The 16,743-nt window shown below is 40.7% G+C and overlaps 1 protein-coding gene across 1 annotated transcript; it reads right to left on the reverse strand.

Annotated features, from left to right (window-relative positions):
* LOC138588892 (high-affinity choline transporter 1-like) lies at nucleotides 1-11,237 on the reverse strand. The gene is made up of 8 exons (XM_069659141.1): nucleotides 11,054-11,237; nucleotides 10,710-10,826; nucleotides 8,928-9,083; nucleotides 8,426-8,574; nucleotides 7,241-7,384; nucleotides 2,854-3,007; nucleotides 1,256-1,473; nucleotides 1-1,145 (listed from the first exon to the last, which is right to left on the reverse strand). The coding sequence occupies exons 1-8, from the start codon at nucleotides 11,235-11,237 to the stop codon at nucleotides 585-587; spliced, it is 1,683 nt and encodes a 560-aa protein (XP_069515242.1). The 3' UTR covers nucleotides 1-584.
* Nucleotides 11,238-16,743: the final 5,506 nt, after the last annotated feature.

Consider the following 16,743-nt stretch of genomic DNA (forward strand, 5'->3'; position numbering starts at 1 on the left):
TGACAGTGCACCGAACGGATGCAGACTGTGTGCAGTTTAAGTTCGCTAACTGTGTCAGGCAAAGTAAAGTGTGTGGGTTTGTTATGTGGGCATGCATGTCCCATGTCCATTGTGTGTAGTGCTGAATGATCTGGAGTCCGTTTGGTATGCAATACAGGTCTACCCAACCAGGGAACAAAAATTTCCACCTGCGGCAACACTTAAAAAGTAGCCCAATTCAGCGGGAAAACCGCTGACCTGGCAACCCTGGTTGTCTGACTGAAATAAATTTATGGGATCAACTTTTTTTTTTAACTGAATGATGACTGCTTTAAAAGGGTTGTAGGTTGTGTCTGATTGTTGCTTAGCTCTCTTTCATCCACAAACATAGAATATGCAGGAAATTTAAATTGTGCCCAAAGGCTTTAAAAACACGGGAAGGCCTTACTTTTTGGCCTCTGTCTGTCAGGCTTCTAACGTGTCTTCTGTTGAGTATGTTTTATATAAAGTCCATCTTTGCAGAATGGCATTTTAGAATCAGCATGAGTAATGTTCTGGATTTCACAATAAAAGCTTTACATCCTCATCTTCTGCACACTTAACTTTTAGCATGTAGTACTAATCATTGGCTCTGAGACATCCTGGTGAGATTCTTTTTCATCACCCTTCTCCTTCTCAATGAATTCTTTCGTGTCACCTGTAGGTGTCTGCGGTAGTGCTGAGTTCTTGGCTTTCACTTTGAACACATCGCACTTCTCAGGAAGCAGGCCTTTGCTGAAGATTACAGAAGCAAGGTGGGAGAAAAACAGGTTGGCAACAATGGCAGACAGCATGGCGATAGTCCTAATCGGAGAGTACTGGACATAAACACCGTCTTCAAGAGTGCATCCCGGGAAGTGTATGACTGGTGATATTCCTAGTGATGATTCTCCACTTAGGAGTCTTAACACCAACCCGGTCAGCCAGCCCATAACAGCCCCGTAAGTATTGGTGTTGTTGAAGAAGAGTGCGCAGACAAGCTGGGAGAAGATCAATATGTAGGCTGCTTCACACCCAAGGAACACCAACAATATGATGCTGTTTTTCAGGTTGGTGAGTAATGTGCCGAGCAAGCCCCCAACAATCAAAGCGGCACGGATCACCCACGTGATTTCTGTCTCTGATGCCTAAAGAAAAATGCAAAAGTTCAGTAAAGAAAACGTATTTTATTTTTTTCTCTCTTTCTTCCTTTTTTTGTGATGGAGAAGTTATAGAAAATATATGTATTTTTTCTCACCTTTGGCCTCAGAAGAGTCTTGTATATGTTAGAAGTGAAGATGGAGGCAATAGAGAGCAAAGCGGAGTCAGCTGATGACATAACTGCAGCGGCAATGGCTCCGGTACCAATGATAGAGACGGCGGTTGGGGTGAGGTGCTGCAGGGTGATAGGAAAGATCATAGCCCCCTCGCCACGCTCCAATGGAGAGGGAGAACCGTAAGAGGTGAGGTTCCAGTCTGACATGTAGACCGATAGAAAGATGGTTAAAACAAAGGCCTGGTCGGGATGTAGTCGTACTGAAGGTAAAGGTAAAATCAGGCACAATAACAACCATAAATCATTTCAGAACTTGTGTTTTCCCCCTTTTTTAACAAGGACATAGAACGTGTAGTCCACTGATATATGATATTCTTTGTTAGCTATTAATTAATACAAATTGATGGCCATGGCACGTTCTTACCCAAATAGCTGACATATGGCGTAATACAGTGCTCTGCATGTGTAATAATATAAAGCTGTTGTATGATGGAAAACAGAGTCCCAAAGGAAAGGCCTCCCTGACATCAAGGTCAGACTGAAAATATTCAAAACTATATCATGAACTTAAACTGAAATGTTTTTTAATGGTAGGTCTTGTGGCTGAAGAATGTTTGTTTCGGGACAGGGACTGTAATCTACTGTATGTAGTACACTCAATATTCTTAAGTACATACAACCCCACTTAAAAAACTATTATCTCTAAAATAATCTATTCTTAAAAGAAACCAGCATTGATTATTTGTATCATACAGGACTCAAACCCTCCTTGATGAAAATCTTGTGTTTGTTAGATCCCTTCATCGCCCCCTTACCACTGCCCTAAGTGGACTTTCATACCTTTCATACCGAGTCACCTGACTTCATATTTCACGTCATGTTTTAAGGCATTAGGCAACTGCAAACAGACCGTTTACACCCTTCTCCTCAGGCAGGAGGCTGCGCACCATTCTTCCTAAGCTGTCAGACTTATGAACAGAGACTAAACTGTGCTCTAGGCTGGGGAAATAGCTTTGACACAGACACATTTGATTGTTTAACTACTGTATGCTGCCACCTGTTGTTATCACAATGCTGCTATTAGTTTCTCTTATTCTGCTCATGTTAAATCCGGAATGTGCAGTTGAGGTCACCTGGCTCAGTGTTCTCCCTCGCTCCTATCTTTACTCCATATTTATATATATTTAAAGTCAAGTTTTTATTTATTGTATAGTCTCTTTTTTTTAACACAGAGCCTTTAAGGGTTTTTTTTGTTGTTGTTGTTTTTAAAAGTATTGTTGTGTTCTATTTTTACTGTTGTCTTTTAAAACGGGACCTGAGTACCTAATTTTGCTCCTTTCCATGTACTAACCTGCTCTGGAATAGCAATAAACCACCTTGAATCCTCCTTGAATCCTTGAACTAAGCCAACTGCTGAATATGTTAAAAATGAATGAGAATTGGCTGTAAGTACCTATTGGAGAATATAGTTGGATGTACATACTCTCATTTACTTATTCAAGGTATGCCTTTTTCATGAATTTATCATCCTTGCATGTTTAAAATAAACAACTGTTTTTTTCTTTAGTAACTCTAAGTACCTGTGGAAACAGCCACGGCCCCCATCAGTATGGGAGGTATTCCAAATATCGCGACCGTGAAACCAGCAACGAAGCATGTGATCCTGGCTGACGATGAGGAGGTAGCAGACAAGATCCTCTGGTGCAAGCATTGATATCCAAGGTTTCCCAGGCCCTTTAAAAAGGATAGTCATATTTAGTTATTGTTATACTCAGTTTATTTACACTTTAAAAAAAGCCTACAACTGTACATAATAATTAATACAAGTGAATAAAATATAAACATCAACCAGTCTTCATTTTGCCTGGCTGCCATATAAAGAGGTGGTTTCGGGTGTCTGGTTTCGGGCTCATTAGAAAATGTTCCTTTTTACATGAGAAACGGGACATCAATATACATGTGCAAAAACAACTGTATAAGCAGAGACAGAGAGAGAGGAAAGGAGATCCAAACAGAAGATGATGTTATTTCTATAATTATTAACTAGGGCTGTCAAAGTTAATAACGCATAAACGCACATTCCCTTTAACACCACTACTTATAATGCGCGTTCTAATATTATGACCCTCCGCCCGCCCTGTAGTTTGAGAAATCAGGAAGCGTTGCAGCCACAATGTTGTGGATAGCACGCAGAAACAAACCTCTGTGAGCAGAAATGGATAAAGAAAAGGGTCTTTAAATGGCAAGTTCAGCCTCAAAGCCCTGCTAGATGGGTCTCTAGACAAAACCATTTTAAAGTTGTAAATTTGTTTTTACAGTGAAAACTGTGAAAACTGCATAATTCTGTGTTTTTCCAGAATCACGTTTAAAAAGGTCGCCTCTGAAGTGGGCCGTTCAGAACAGCTGCAGGTTTCTACGTAGATTCTTGCTTAGGCTGAAATCGACCAATCGTCATTCACCATCATTCACCTCAGGCTGCCTTCTTGCACTAGCTTGTAGTCAAGTCGTTGTCAAGATTTCAACGTGCCATTCCGACAACCTTCTGGTGATTCTGGCTCGTACATATAAGGCCAAATAACCGATCCTAAAGCAGCCATGTTTTCTACAACTTTGGAGTGACAGTGCAGTGGGGCCGATCCCTCGTGGGGGAGGGGTTATGCCGTCACTTCTTGTACTGTCAGCCAGTCATGGCTAAGGTCAAACCACAAACTAGTTACATCAGTTAAATTATGTACATGCATTATGCACATAACATGTTTGTTGGCCCATCCATTGCCTTTTTTGTCACTTTATAAACAAGCAGCAACCTCCGGTGTTGAAAAATGAAGCCAATGCGGAAGCGCCAAAAGCTGCAGTTCCTCGACTGTCCACTTGAGGCTGGCTCCAAAAAACAAGAAATAACATTACAGCAGATGGGAAAATGTCAATTCTTACAGTAGAAATAAACATGATTTGTACATAAAACTGTTTTGTTATGAATAGCTAATTTTATTGTTCAAGATAATTGTACGGGGCATGATTGTTTTTTTTTTTATAACACACCCATTTTAATTATAGTAAGCCTTAAATCATAGTATCCGGCTCACTCAAGTGACAGGTGGGAGCTGCTGGCAGACACAGACACAGACACAGACACACAGTCACTTAACTTAACTTCACCTGTTTGTGTTGTTGGATCCTTTTGGGGATTTTTTCATTCAAAATTTGGACAAATAATCTCTCTGGGGGATTTATGGAACTTTCTGACCGTGCAAAAAGCCTGAGCTCCAGCTTGTCGGTAAGTTAAATGTTAGTATTGTTGTACTGATATCTATTTTTAGCACTAGGTAGCAGGTATACTGTGCTTGCCATACCTGGCTTGAGTGTTTATCAAACATTTATTAAATCGTCTGCCAGTAAATAGGAGTAAGAAGTTGTCGGCTTTTACCCGGTGATATTACTGCGGACCGTAGTGATGAGAAAATCGGTTACTTTACGTTCACCAGTGCGTGTCATTATCTCACCGAGCTAGCAAGCATCAATCCACTACTTGTTTAGTCTGGTAAATAAACACCTGCAGTCAGTCACCAACACAAACAGAATCTCCTCCTGGGAAAGTTAAACTAGCTCATTCACAAGCTAATGGATCAACAACAGACACAGACTAAACAGCTTTGATTACTTGATGTTTTTCAACCACTCGCTTTTCTGCACTACCACCCTCATCCAAATTTGGTCACTTCAGGCTCCAGAGAACCAACATGGCGGCGGGCATATTTCATTTTCGCAGTCGAGAAACAAATGGCTGACGTCACAGTGTTTATGTTTTTGTGCTATTTATTGTGGTATTTTATACTATCTATGTTTATAATACTGTATGTCACAGTTTTACAGTGTAAGATACATGTCTTATGCACAGGTTTATGCTAAACTATTTCTTGGATGGGGCCAATAAATTCCTTCAGGCCTCTGGTCACCTTGAGGCTGGCTGTTTTCCCCCATATTTACACGTGTTCTGAGACATCTGATCACAGGGGGACAGTCTTAAGTACAGGTGTAATCGCACCCAGGAATGATTGAGTACGCATTGAGATCCGTTCATTCAGGCCACATTCGGAGGTAGTCTGGGATGTATTTGTCAAAGAGACCACATCCACCACATTTGTGAGATGTATCTCTGCAGCAGCTATATTGGAGCGGGGCAAACTGTTTACAATACTGGACTTTGATGCAGCTTGGGGACGTCCTCATTAAACAAATGCCAAAACCAACTTAAAGGAAATAGCATTTCATTGGTTATTTTCCAGTTCTATGAATATGTCGAAATTTGATATCACTTTAAGATATAAGACTGCGAGCCATAGCTGTAGCAGTGGAGTTAAATCTTAGTCCCTCTAAGGAAGCTTGGTGTTAAAACCATAGACTGTATAAAAAGATGGACGACATGACAGCTCCCTTAAGGTGAAGCCTATACATTACCAGCGCCCTCTGCTGGCTGGCTGACTGAGTCAAACTATAAAATCAAAATACACACCAAATAAATGTTTCTCAAACATGGTTTCTGTCATTATAGTTAGTTCTTATCATGCTGATTTACGTCCAAGTGTTTTTTCAGTTATTTATTTCAAGTTATTTGATGCTGTAAAAAGTATGATTGACAGCTCTGTTGACAAATATGGCTCCTGCAGCTGATCTGTTCCTGATTAGCAGAGTAGAGGAGGAACAGCGAGAGGAAACGTAACTAAAACAATCACTACAGTCATTGAAGTTTACATATCTGTGAACGTCTGCTTCAGACCAACACAAAGGGGCTATTTTGACATCAATTTCAAACAGTGAGAGCAGATGGAGACGCGTCGTCCAACAATACAGTCATTGGTTACAACTTGGAGCAAGATTAAAGATTTGCTTTCATCAGCATGTAAGTTAGCCGTGCTGCTAGGGCAGGGGTTCTCCAAGTGGAGAACATTTTCCATTAATTTCCCTTCATAATTGCAACACAGATTAAGCATATGCTTACTACCATTTGCACTCTTAGATGCCATTGGAGCTATTTAGTATTCTAACTTTTTACTCTTTCCCAAGCATAACTTCACACACATCAACCACTGCTAGAAGGACGAGCTCTTGTGCAATTGTGTGTGGCTTCTTAGCTTTAGCAATCCGTTGATCCTCTGAAGTTGTGTGTGTATTCCTTGCTCTTTCAACTGGAAAAATATTTTGTTTTGTCATAATATTTCAGGTGCTTTCTAATCAGATGTCGCTTTAGCTTGGCTGGCTTCATAGCTCCGTTTGCTAGCACCTGAAGACACATGACATGACATTTGGTCTCCCGTCACTGTTCTTAATAAAACACAACTTTATACACCTGTTGTCATATTTTTTCAATTTTGCTAGTTTGAGCTTAGCATCACTTGGCAATATGGAATGATTCAATTATTTCTCCATGCTTTCCAGCTAGCCAGCTGGCTAATAAGCCAAACTAAGCAGCCGCAGGAACCGTTCATTGCGACCTGTGTGATTGACAGATTGACGCGATGTGTCACAATCATATCAGTTTCTATTGGTCCAAAGCTAACATGGGTGGGAGCAATGGACACAATATGATTGTTTCATTGGCGCATATGGTCCTCATTTGTAGACATGCAGTTTTTAATGGTACAACACTACTTCATAATGAATTATACATTTATTATAATTATTTCTCGGACCCCTAGGCTATGGTTCGGGGACCCCACACTCTGTGCAGTGTGTGTTACACATCGAACGGCATGCATATATTGCTGTATGGATTTTGATGGATGTATGAGCAATAGCAATATCAAATTTTGAGTCAAAGTTCAATGTTTAATGTTTTAAAGCAGGAGGTCCCAATTGTACTATACACACTGCATACAGAGTATGTACTTTAAGGGCAGCTGCTGTATGAACTCACAGTAAGTAAATAGAAATAGTATACCATTTGCAAACCATAAAACTTGATCTTACCAGAAATAAGAAATTATCAATGTATGTCCAGGCAAACTTTCTCTCCAGGGAAGTAATCCATGGAGCCTGAAAGGTGTGGTTCCAGGCCGTCTGGGAAATATCCTGCGAGGAGGGGTTTAACAGGACAAAGGGAACACAGGCCCACTGCAATGACAAGAAACACATGACACAACTTAAGCTGTAAATTAACTGCCATTAGATATGACTTGCAAAAAATGGCAATTGAAGTGATATTGCAAACCTGTGTGATGCATTTAATATGAAAAACAATACCTGCTAAAAGATACAAAAGTTGAACACCATTTCATTAGACAGATACATTCTATGAATAGATCTTTATGAAGCGTGCTTTATATTATTTGTGTAGCTGATGTTTCAGTGGAACCTCCACCATTATTTACCGAACTTTTAGAAGCAATTTGAATCAAGCTAACGGAAGACCACAAACTAGGTAATGCCTTTAATAAATGAACCTACTGTATTAAACTGCATCACAACAGAATGTCCAAGAGGTGATCAGATGTCTTAAAACTACAGATCGAACACACTTTATACTAGATTTATTGTGTGATTACACTGTTGAGTGTTTTTCTGATTTATACTGGGATTTCAAGGTGTTTCTGTTTTACGTTGTGGTCACTTTAAGAACCACAGGAAGTTAGTTGCAGGTAGTGAAGTAATGAGACCACTGAGCAGGAAGTTAATCAGCATATGGCTGAATGGCATTGTGTCACTGCGTCAGAGTGAATCCAGCTGCATCTGTATTAACGTCGCATAGCTTTGATAGCATCGTGGGTATGTATTCTTCATTAAAGTATTACCTTTGCTTATAGATGATTATTTTTGGGTAAATGCTTTGTTTGGTGAACTTTAATAGTACAAAGATTGCGAGTTACCTTTGTTTATTGCCAAACCGTTCTTAGGCCATTGAAGGTTCATATGCATAACTAGAAATAAATATTGATAGCAGGTTAAAAATGTGATGTATATTTAATTTTCGGTTAAAAAAACGTACATACAGTAATGGTAAAACAGATATAGTTCATGTTCATGATTGAGTTGTGCATATTTACATCGTCTGTGTGCATGTGAAAGTTGTATATGATTGATTTTTTAGTTTCACAACTTTCCTTGCAACATCATTAAACCTGTAGAAAAGTGGGCAATTCTCTTCCGAGTCCTCACCAAAGTGATGAAGATGAGGATGACCTGTATGATGTCTGTGTAGGCCACAGAGTAGAGACCGCCCAGCAGTGTGTAGCTGATAACCACAACAGCAGAGATCCAGATGCTCACAGTGTAGGACACATCCATAATCACATGCATAGTGGCACCTGTAATGCAAACATGCACACGTCTGTATGTTACGATATCACACTGATTTATAGCGTATCCCTAGATACTTACTCTATCTAGCATCTATCACTATATCTCTAACCCCAACCACCACAATATTCTTAACCTTACATGAAAACTTTAGCAACAACCAATCTTTTAAAAGTAGTATTTAAAAAGCTTTAAAAAGCTTAGCTTATGCTAGATAAGCTACCGCAATTGCGTTTTATAAATGGGGCAACGGTAGTTCTAGTTTTTGATTAATTCCTTACTTGGCCTCAATTTATCTGGTCCTGAGTATAACTTTGTGTGTGCATAGAAATCACAGAGTAGTAGTTGTTTCCATACTCACCTAAGCTAATCAGGGTTCCAGCCAACCACACTATGTCAAGAATAATTGAACTCAGTGACTGGAGGGCCATCACTGCTTTTCCATACTTGACCTGGAAAGGGTCTAACATGGTCACATACTTCTTGTCTCTCATCGGCTTGGCGATCACGAGGCCACCTTAATAACAAAACAGATAGATTGACATGCTGTTGGCAGGATACATGCGCAAATTCAGCAACAACATACATCAATCTCTGCCAATTTATGCTTTTACAGCAGGTTTTAAAAGCGGAAGATCTCGCTGACTTCTCATAGACTGAATATGAGAAGTGGAAGTATTCACTGTGACATCACTCAATAGTTTCGGTACTATAAGTCTGAAGCCATGAGTTTGGCATTTTTGGCATCTCCATTTAGTTTTATAGATATAGTTATATAACATATCTGTACAAGAGGGTGAAAGCGCAGTCTTTTCAGATGGGGGGCGATTGACAAGCCTAGTCATTCATTTTCAATGAGAGGCGAGCGGGCAGGTAGGGAGGGGCACGCAATCTGACAAGCGGAGTTACGGGTGGAGCAATAAGCGGGTGCAATCCCGTGAAATTGTCGCAGCCGTGCTTGTCTCACGCACACGCTGCCAGAGTTGAAAGTTCTTGAACTTTTTTCTACGTGACACACAGTAGTCACCACAAAGATCACAATGGATGAGAGACTGATCCTTACTGTAAGTGGGTTCCTGGAGAAATATAACCACTTTGTAAACACGAGGGCCTGTGCATTGGCGCAAGACTGGATGCATCAGGTAATGTCTTAAGCCAGACTATACGTTACATTACTTGGTAACGGTTAAGTTACAACTATGCTAATTTAGCTAGTTGATCTAGCCTATAGAGAAAAAACAGTTGTACCGGCAGGAATACAGTAGTGCGCAGAAGCCATTTCCATGGTTACCGAGCATGGAGCGCAGAGATCCAAGCGGGTACGCACACCCCGTCTGAAAGACCTTTAAGGAATTAGCTGACAGACTTTTGTTGCCTTTTTTATAAACCTAAACTAAACGGACAGATAGTTAACTGACATTAGAAGATAAGTCATGCGTACTGATGTTCCGCACGCAAGTATATGCTAGTTGTCAAGGGAACGCACTTTCAGAATGCTGCGGTTTGTTGGGAAAGGCCGGCACGAGTGATGTCCACGAGTCCACCCAACCTGACTGGACATGTCCAACTCGAACAACTCCATCCGACAAACCCAGACTGTTGGCGCACACTGACCCACTGACCTGTTGGTTGAAGTTGGACGGCGATTGTCGGGCAGCGTGCAGCCACCTTTACACTGTGGCAGCGACTTCTCAATCACAGGTAGCCATGCCCTGAATCATACATTGCTCTATTGTCTTTTTTTCACTAAATGGAACCACAACTTAATAAATGAAATCATGTTGAATTAAAGAACACTTGAAACTAGCAATCAAGGCCAGAAACTCAATAGGAAAATGTTAATTGATGTAATAAATCAAGTGAGAAGAAGGGTCCAATTCTGGTGGAGTTACATTCAATCTCCCTTCTTTTTGCAACCAGTGGAGTCGCCCCCTGCTGGCTATTAGAGGAAATGCAGGTTTAAGATATTTTCACATTGGCTTCACATTTGAAACCAAGAGGCTCCATCCATTTCTTATATACAGTCTATCCATCAAACAAGAGGAGTCTCAAGTCAAGGGAAGTGATGTTGTCTATGCCATATGTGATGGCCAACAAAAACATGAAGTACTTAATGTTCTGTTAATTAATATGCAATACGTACCAAAAAATAACGTAAAAGAGTAACCCGCTATCATCAACACTGCTGACGACAGTCCCATTGAGGGGGTGTAAACCATCTCGGTTAAGCCCATGACAAAGCATCCTCCGACCATCGTGGCTACAAGATGGAGCAACACACACACACACACACATAGAAGGGAGTTCACATATAAAATGCATACAAAAACAATCATTGGTTAACAAACATGACTGCATTTTCACTGTGTGGGAAAATTTAGTCAACATTGCGTAAGTACTCAGCGTGTAAATGAACGTGCGATGTAAGCTACTATCATCCAACAACTTTTCAAGCTGTTTTAATTCAAAAACAAAAGAAAGTCTTACCCGTCATTGTGAAGACCCCCACCACCGTTTTTATGCCCCGGTTCCCCAGCAGGGCCATGTCCATCTTGTTTGCAGCACTTTTTATCTCCTCCCTTCTGGACTTGAAAAAAGCCCAGATGCCGACTCCAAGAACCAGCAGGTAGAAGAACACCATGGCTATCACTCCTGCGATACTGACCGCCATAGTGGACCTGAATTCCGGTAAGAGTAAAAAAAAAAACAGTTTAATGTGAAAAATTACTCTGTTTATTAATTACATGAACTTCCACTACTTGATGAAAACTGGACTTTTGTTGCCAAGCAACCCAAACATTCAAACAAACTCCTGCACTCTGTGTTTACAGGTTGCTACAGATCAGGGACGGCTGTGGCAAAGCATCAAAGCAGTTGGGCACTTTATATAGCAGCCTCTGCCATCAGTGTGTGAATGTATGTGTGAATGTGACCTGTAGTGTAAAAGCAGCTTTGAGTGGTTGCAAGACTAGAAAAGCGCTATAAGTACAGTCCATTTACCATTTAGCTGTTAATTTTATCATGTACCTGTGTTTTTGTACCGATGTTACCTGTTTCTTTTAATTTATCATCAACCAGTGAAATTAGAGTCCGCTGTGTGATTCAGAGGTACCAGCTTGATTAATGTACACTGTCTGCTGTAATGTTAATTAACAGTATTCAGAACACCTGGCTGAGGCGGAGTGATACACAGAGTGAATAGTCCCAGTGTTGTTGTTCTCAGCACTCATGTAATGCCTCTTATCCAATCAGATCACATGGTCTGAACAACCCTGTTGTATAGCACAATATTGTCTGCTGTCAAAGAATGAACTTAAAAATTAGATTAGAGGTGCCATTTGAAAACACTTTTTAGTTTATATTATTTCTAAGAATTCCTTCAAAAATCACTGTCAGTAGAGAGGTTTCACATCTGATAGTAAACATTTAGGTCATTAATCTATTTCTATAGTTAATTAATAGTTTAAGCAGGTCACCAGATTAAAGTAAAAAGTTATTTTATCTCAAGACAAAACAACATAACTTTATTTTATCGTTTTTCCAATGATAGACACGCATACTAAAGTGTGGAACAGTGGATTCATAGGAACATTTTCAAGTCTTTAAGTCTGTGACTTGACGTCAACAACATATACACATTTGCATGTAGGCTGTCTGCCAGAAGATGTCACTTCCAAAAACCGCAACTATGTGCTGGAAGCTTAATATGCAGCATTTCATATCTTAATTCAACAACCACATCTGTCATCCTGATAGACAAAGATAAAAAAAGTAAGTAACACGGAAGAATTAATGAAGTACAGACTGGACACTTAAAATCACGTTTGCATGATTTGTCGGGAAGAAATGGAGTGTTAAAACGAAGACCAGGGAAGAGGAATTCATCTTTAATCTTTAGATGTTAACAGACTGTAGACCGAGACTCAGAGACTGTAACGAGACCCAGCCTGTTGTCATTACCAATTAATTCTCAAATAATGATGCTTTGTCCTGTATGCAGCTCTAGGTCTCACAGACGCACTCATAGTAGAAAGACGGTATAGCCTGTTTAGGGTAGGGGCCATAGGGATGGATGGGTTAAACACCAGTATGGATTATTGCCATGATTACCAAGTATTCAGACAACTTGTCATATGTTACTGAATAATGCATCTGGGTGCAGTGCTGATTGAGGCCTCCCATCTTTTTAGCTAATGTATATTGCTGGGGCCAACAAGCTGGTTAATCCAGCCCTGCAACTACTTCTTTCCAGTGTGTCCCTATATTTCTCAGAACTATGTACACACAGCTGTGTTATTGTAAAGCTACTCTACTGACTATGAACCCTTAAGCATAGCAGCTTGCTGACACTTGACTTTCTGAAACTCACTGCATTTGTAAACCTTTTCATTCTGTGAATCACAACTTTCCTAACATAATGTCGACCTGTAAACACTGAGCACAAACATATAAGCCGATATGCATTTTGGTCAACAGCTGTAGCTGTTGCAGTTTGTAAAAGCAGAAAAACCAGAGATTGGACACAACAGCAGAAAAGTCAGATAACAGAACTTTGCACAATAAATTATTCTTACTTGGTGAAACAGGTTAGATTCACAGGTCAGCCGTCAGTTAACAGGCAAACAGATCCTTCAAGGAGTCGTCAAAAAGGTAATTTAGGAATCAGCAGGCAGAGATAAGGAAAGCGCTTGAAAACTGCTGCTGCTCTTGGCAGCGGAATGAAACACAATATGGCCCTGAGATGGGGGCAGAACCAGAATAAATACGATAGAACAGGCAGGCAATGAGGGAACAGGTGAAATCAAACGGGGGCGGGGTAGACAGCCACACTGGTATTTTGAAGAGAAAAGCAGGAAGAGACTGTACCAGATGTTTAGATTGTAGTGACTACCAGATATTGTATATCTTGTTTACCATCTTAGTAGTAATGTGTTTGTGGAACACTTAAAAGATGAATACTGTTGTGTCTACTGCGTAAGATTGCTGATATATGAATTATTTTTTTAAGTATTGATGCACTTATTTGTTATTAACAGGAGCAAACATTTTAAGTGCACTCTGCTCTTATGCCAGAGCCAGATGCTTGCCATCTTGTCTTGGCTGCAGATTCATTCATGTTGGCGGTCAGGTTGTGAGCTGAAGGAGTGCATCAGATGCTTACACAGGTATGTGCTTCCAAACATGCAGAGCATTCGAGCAGCTTGTTAGGTGGAGGTTGGGCCGTTGTTTCAGAGTTCTATCAGCTGGATGTTTACAGGTGCTCCAAAGTTGGCAAATTATGCATTAATATTCATGTGTACTCTGCCAAGTCTGCTCAGTTTATCATCAAAATGCGCAGTTGGGCACACAGCGGGAGAGACGTGCCTTGTCATTTTCTGGCGGCATGAAAAGTGACCCAAGTTTCCTTTCTGGGCTTGTTAAGTTCACACTGCATCATACATGTCTGTGATCACATGGTCCTGTTCCTGAAGCTCGAGGTTCAGCTGAGTGAGATGATTCTTTACGTCGTACAGAAATGCCAACTCGCACAGCCGCGGCTCGCAGGACTTGATTGGCGCATCCGCTGTTGCAGTGCATTCAGGGATTTGTAGTATCAGTGGTGTGCGTGCTGTACACTCGGCATGATATAATAGTACCACGGGCCGGTTGGGGCCCGCGGGCTTTGAGTGTGAGACCTCTGGTTTACAGGGACTGAACGACACTGTCTAAAATGTATTTGTTTCTGTGGCGCCAACCCTTTGGACCCGTAACATGTTCACCAATGAATTAAAATATTTTTTATTCAAGATCACATTGTATTTGACATCTTCGGCCCTATATGCTGATGTTTGTCTTTTCAGCAACTACTGGTGTCTCACTTTCCACTTTTTAGGAAGCAAGCCTTTAAGGATTAGGCAAGCAAAATATGACAATTTTTAACTAGTGTTTGGATGGAGCCATGGAGCCATGGTCCCCTGGTGACATTGTGATGTAGATCTATGTGTCATCTGCGTAGTTATGGTCACTAAATCTGGTGTTTTCCATAATCTGAGCCGGTGAAAGCATGTAGGTGATAATAAACAGAAGAGGCCCAAGAATGGAGCCTTGGAGAACTCCACATGTAATTTTTGTCTGCTCAGATGTGAAGTTACCTATAGACACAAGGTGGTCCCTGTCCTTCAGGTAAGAACCAAACCAGCTTAGTACTGTGCCAGAAAGTAAGTAAGTAAAGTTTATTGTTATAGGACCTTTCACAGAGCGGGGTCACAAAGTGCTTCACAAAAGATCACAGTACAATAATAACAACAATAACGATAAGTCGCATCCAGTTGTCCAGCCGGTCGAGTGATATGTTTTGGTCAACTGTGTCGAAAGCAGCACTCAAAAAAACAGTAGAAAAAAACAGGAAGGAAAGCAGCAAAGATAAAACTTAGAAAATGGAGGATTGGGGTTGTCCAAATCAACTCCATGCAACGGTCTTAACAGTGACCCCATAACAGCCCCATTACCGTTGGAGATGTTGAAGAGGAGGATGCAGGCCAGTTAAGGATACATGACAACATAGGTTTGCACTGTGCTAAAAAAAACCACAACCTGAACAAGTGATGTGCTAGCTAAGCCTGCGTCCACAACACAGTAACACACCTCTGACTGTATCTTTTAACCTATTATGTGTTTAAAAGAAGACATGTTGAGCTAATAATCCCCTTTGGCTGTTTTCTGCAAACTGCCTCTACTCACTTCCTTGTTAGTCCTTTGTTATGCTGCATGCCAAAGTTGCACTGCAAAGTTAATCTGAGTGGAAGACAAAACATAACACGCATGACAACATGCTACTATGATAATGTTTGCAACATTTGTGGAGATGAATCTTTTGTTATTCTGGACTACACTTTAGTCCTTTGGTGACCTGGCTTTGATCAAACATGAATTACAGCTGACAGCTTTACAAAGCAATTAAGCCACAGCCCTTTGTGTTTGTTGCCACACTTTTGTAGCCTTAAGGTTCTTCAAACCTCACCTGTTCTGTTTGCTTTACCTGGTGCAACTGTCATTCCTTAAGCTTCCTTAAGCCTTTTAAGATGTTAAACTTTGTTTTGTCTATACCCTTACAAACTTGCTGTGGTTTCAGTACAAATGTGAATGGTTACAAAAACATGTTAAAACACACAGAAGAGTGAAACACAGTGGTTTCTGGTAAAAGAAAAAACAACAGTCACTAATCACACAGTGGAAAAGTACTGAAAAGCAAGAGAGAGGGGGAAAGCTATGCAAACATATGTAACATCTTTAACCACAACCCTTGGCTCTGAAACATTAGTTTCATTGTCAGTCAAATTTTATTTGTAAAGCGCCAAATCATAACCAAAGTTATATCAAGACACTTTACAAAAAGAGCAGGTCTAGACTGACTCTTTGTTATGTTATTTAAATAGAGGCCCAACATGAATCACCATGAGTAGCACTTAGACTACAGCTAACTGTTCACACTCTCACAGTGTCACACTTCTGAATTACTCAATAGGCTTATGTCAACATGACTATAAACTTAAAGGGTCAGGTGTCACACCTGGAGCAAAGTTATACCAGAATATCATTCAATGGTAGCAGCCCAAGTAGCAGCTTAACAACATAACTTACTATAAGCATGGATATCTGCCACAGCCAAACACAAGAAGCTGTTGGATGCGCCGATGTGAGGGGTTTTTGCCGTTTTTGTTTTGGGTAGCGGAAAGGGCAAGACGTCGATACTGCCGCTCCACCGGCCGATCTCTACTGCGCTGACTCTGCTCCAAATGCACAAAACAGCAGGGCCCTCTTCCGCTTCCGGGACTATTTTGGCTCCACGTTTGTACAGTGGGAGGAGGTGGTCAAATTGAGATAGTGACAGCGCGTAGAAAGCGACTACGCCATAGATCAACAGACAACTGGTCTAAAATGTGTGTTTTTGCCTCAGGTATGAATGTTGTTGATTGGAGGCGAGTTTGAGAGGTCCTCTGACAAACCGGCCTGCTGCAGGTGTGCGATACTGGATTTGTCAAAAGAGAAAATAGTGCCAAAAGAACGCCGCAGTGTATGAAATCTTAGGACGATGATTTCGTGTTGAAAATGGATCACCATTGCTTGCGTGTTGTTTTTGTTTTGTTTTTCTCGCCAGAACTCCGAAAAGCTTTATTTATAGAGCACAAACAACAGGT

The sequence above is a fragment of the Semicossyphus pulcher genome, unplaced genomic scaffold (genome assembly GCF_022749685.1).
Source record: "Semicossyphus pulcher isolate SPU_LCO1_2020_fin unplaced genomic scaffold, fSemPul1.0.p SCAF_12, whole genome shotgun sequence".
Classification (NCBI taxonomy): Eukaryota; Metazoa; Chordata; class Actinopteri; order Labriformes; family Labridae; genus Semicossyphus; species Semicossyphus pulcher.

What these genes read in the sequence shown, in the direction of transcription:
- LOC138588892 (XM_069659141.1), bottom strand. Translation starts at nt 11,237, where the DNA reads ATGGCGGTCAGTATCGCAGGAGTGATAGCCATGGTGTTCTTCTACCTG. An exon ending in GGGGGTCTTCACAATGACGG is followed by an intron (nt 10,827 to 11,053) that starts GTAAGACTTTCT and finishes TCCATCTTGTAG; the next exon opens with CCACGATGGTCGGAGGATGC. An exon ending in TGGAACCCTGATTAGCTTAG is followed by an intron (nt 8,575 to 8,927) that starts GTGAGTATGGAA and finishes TTTGCATTACAG; the next exon opens with GTGCCACTATGCATGTGATT.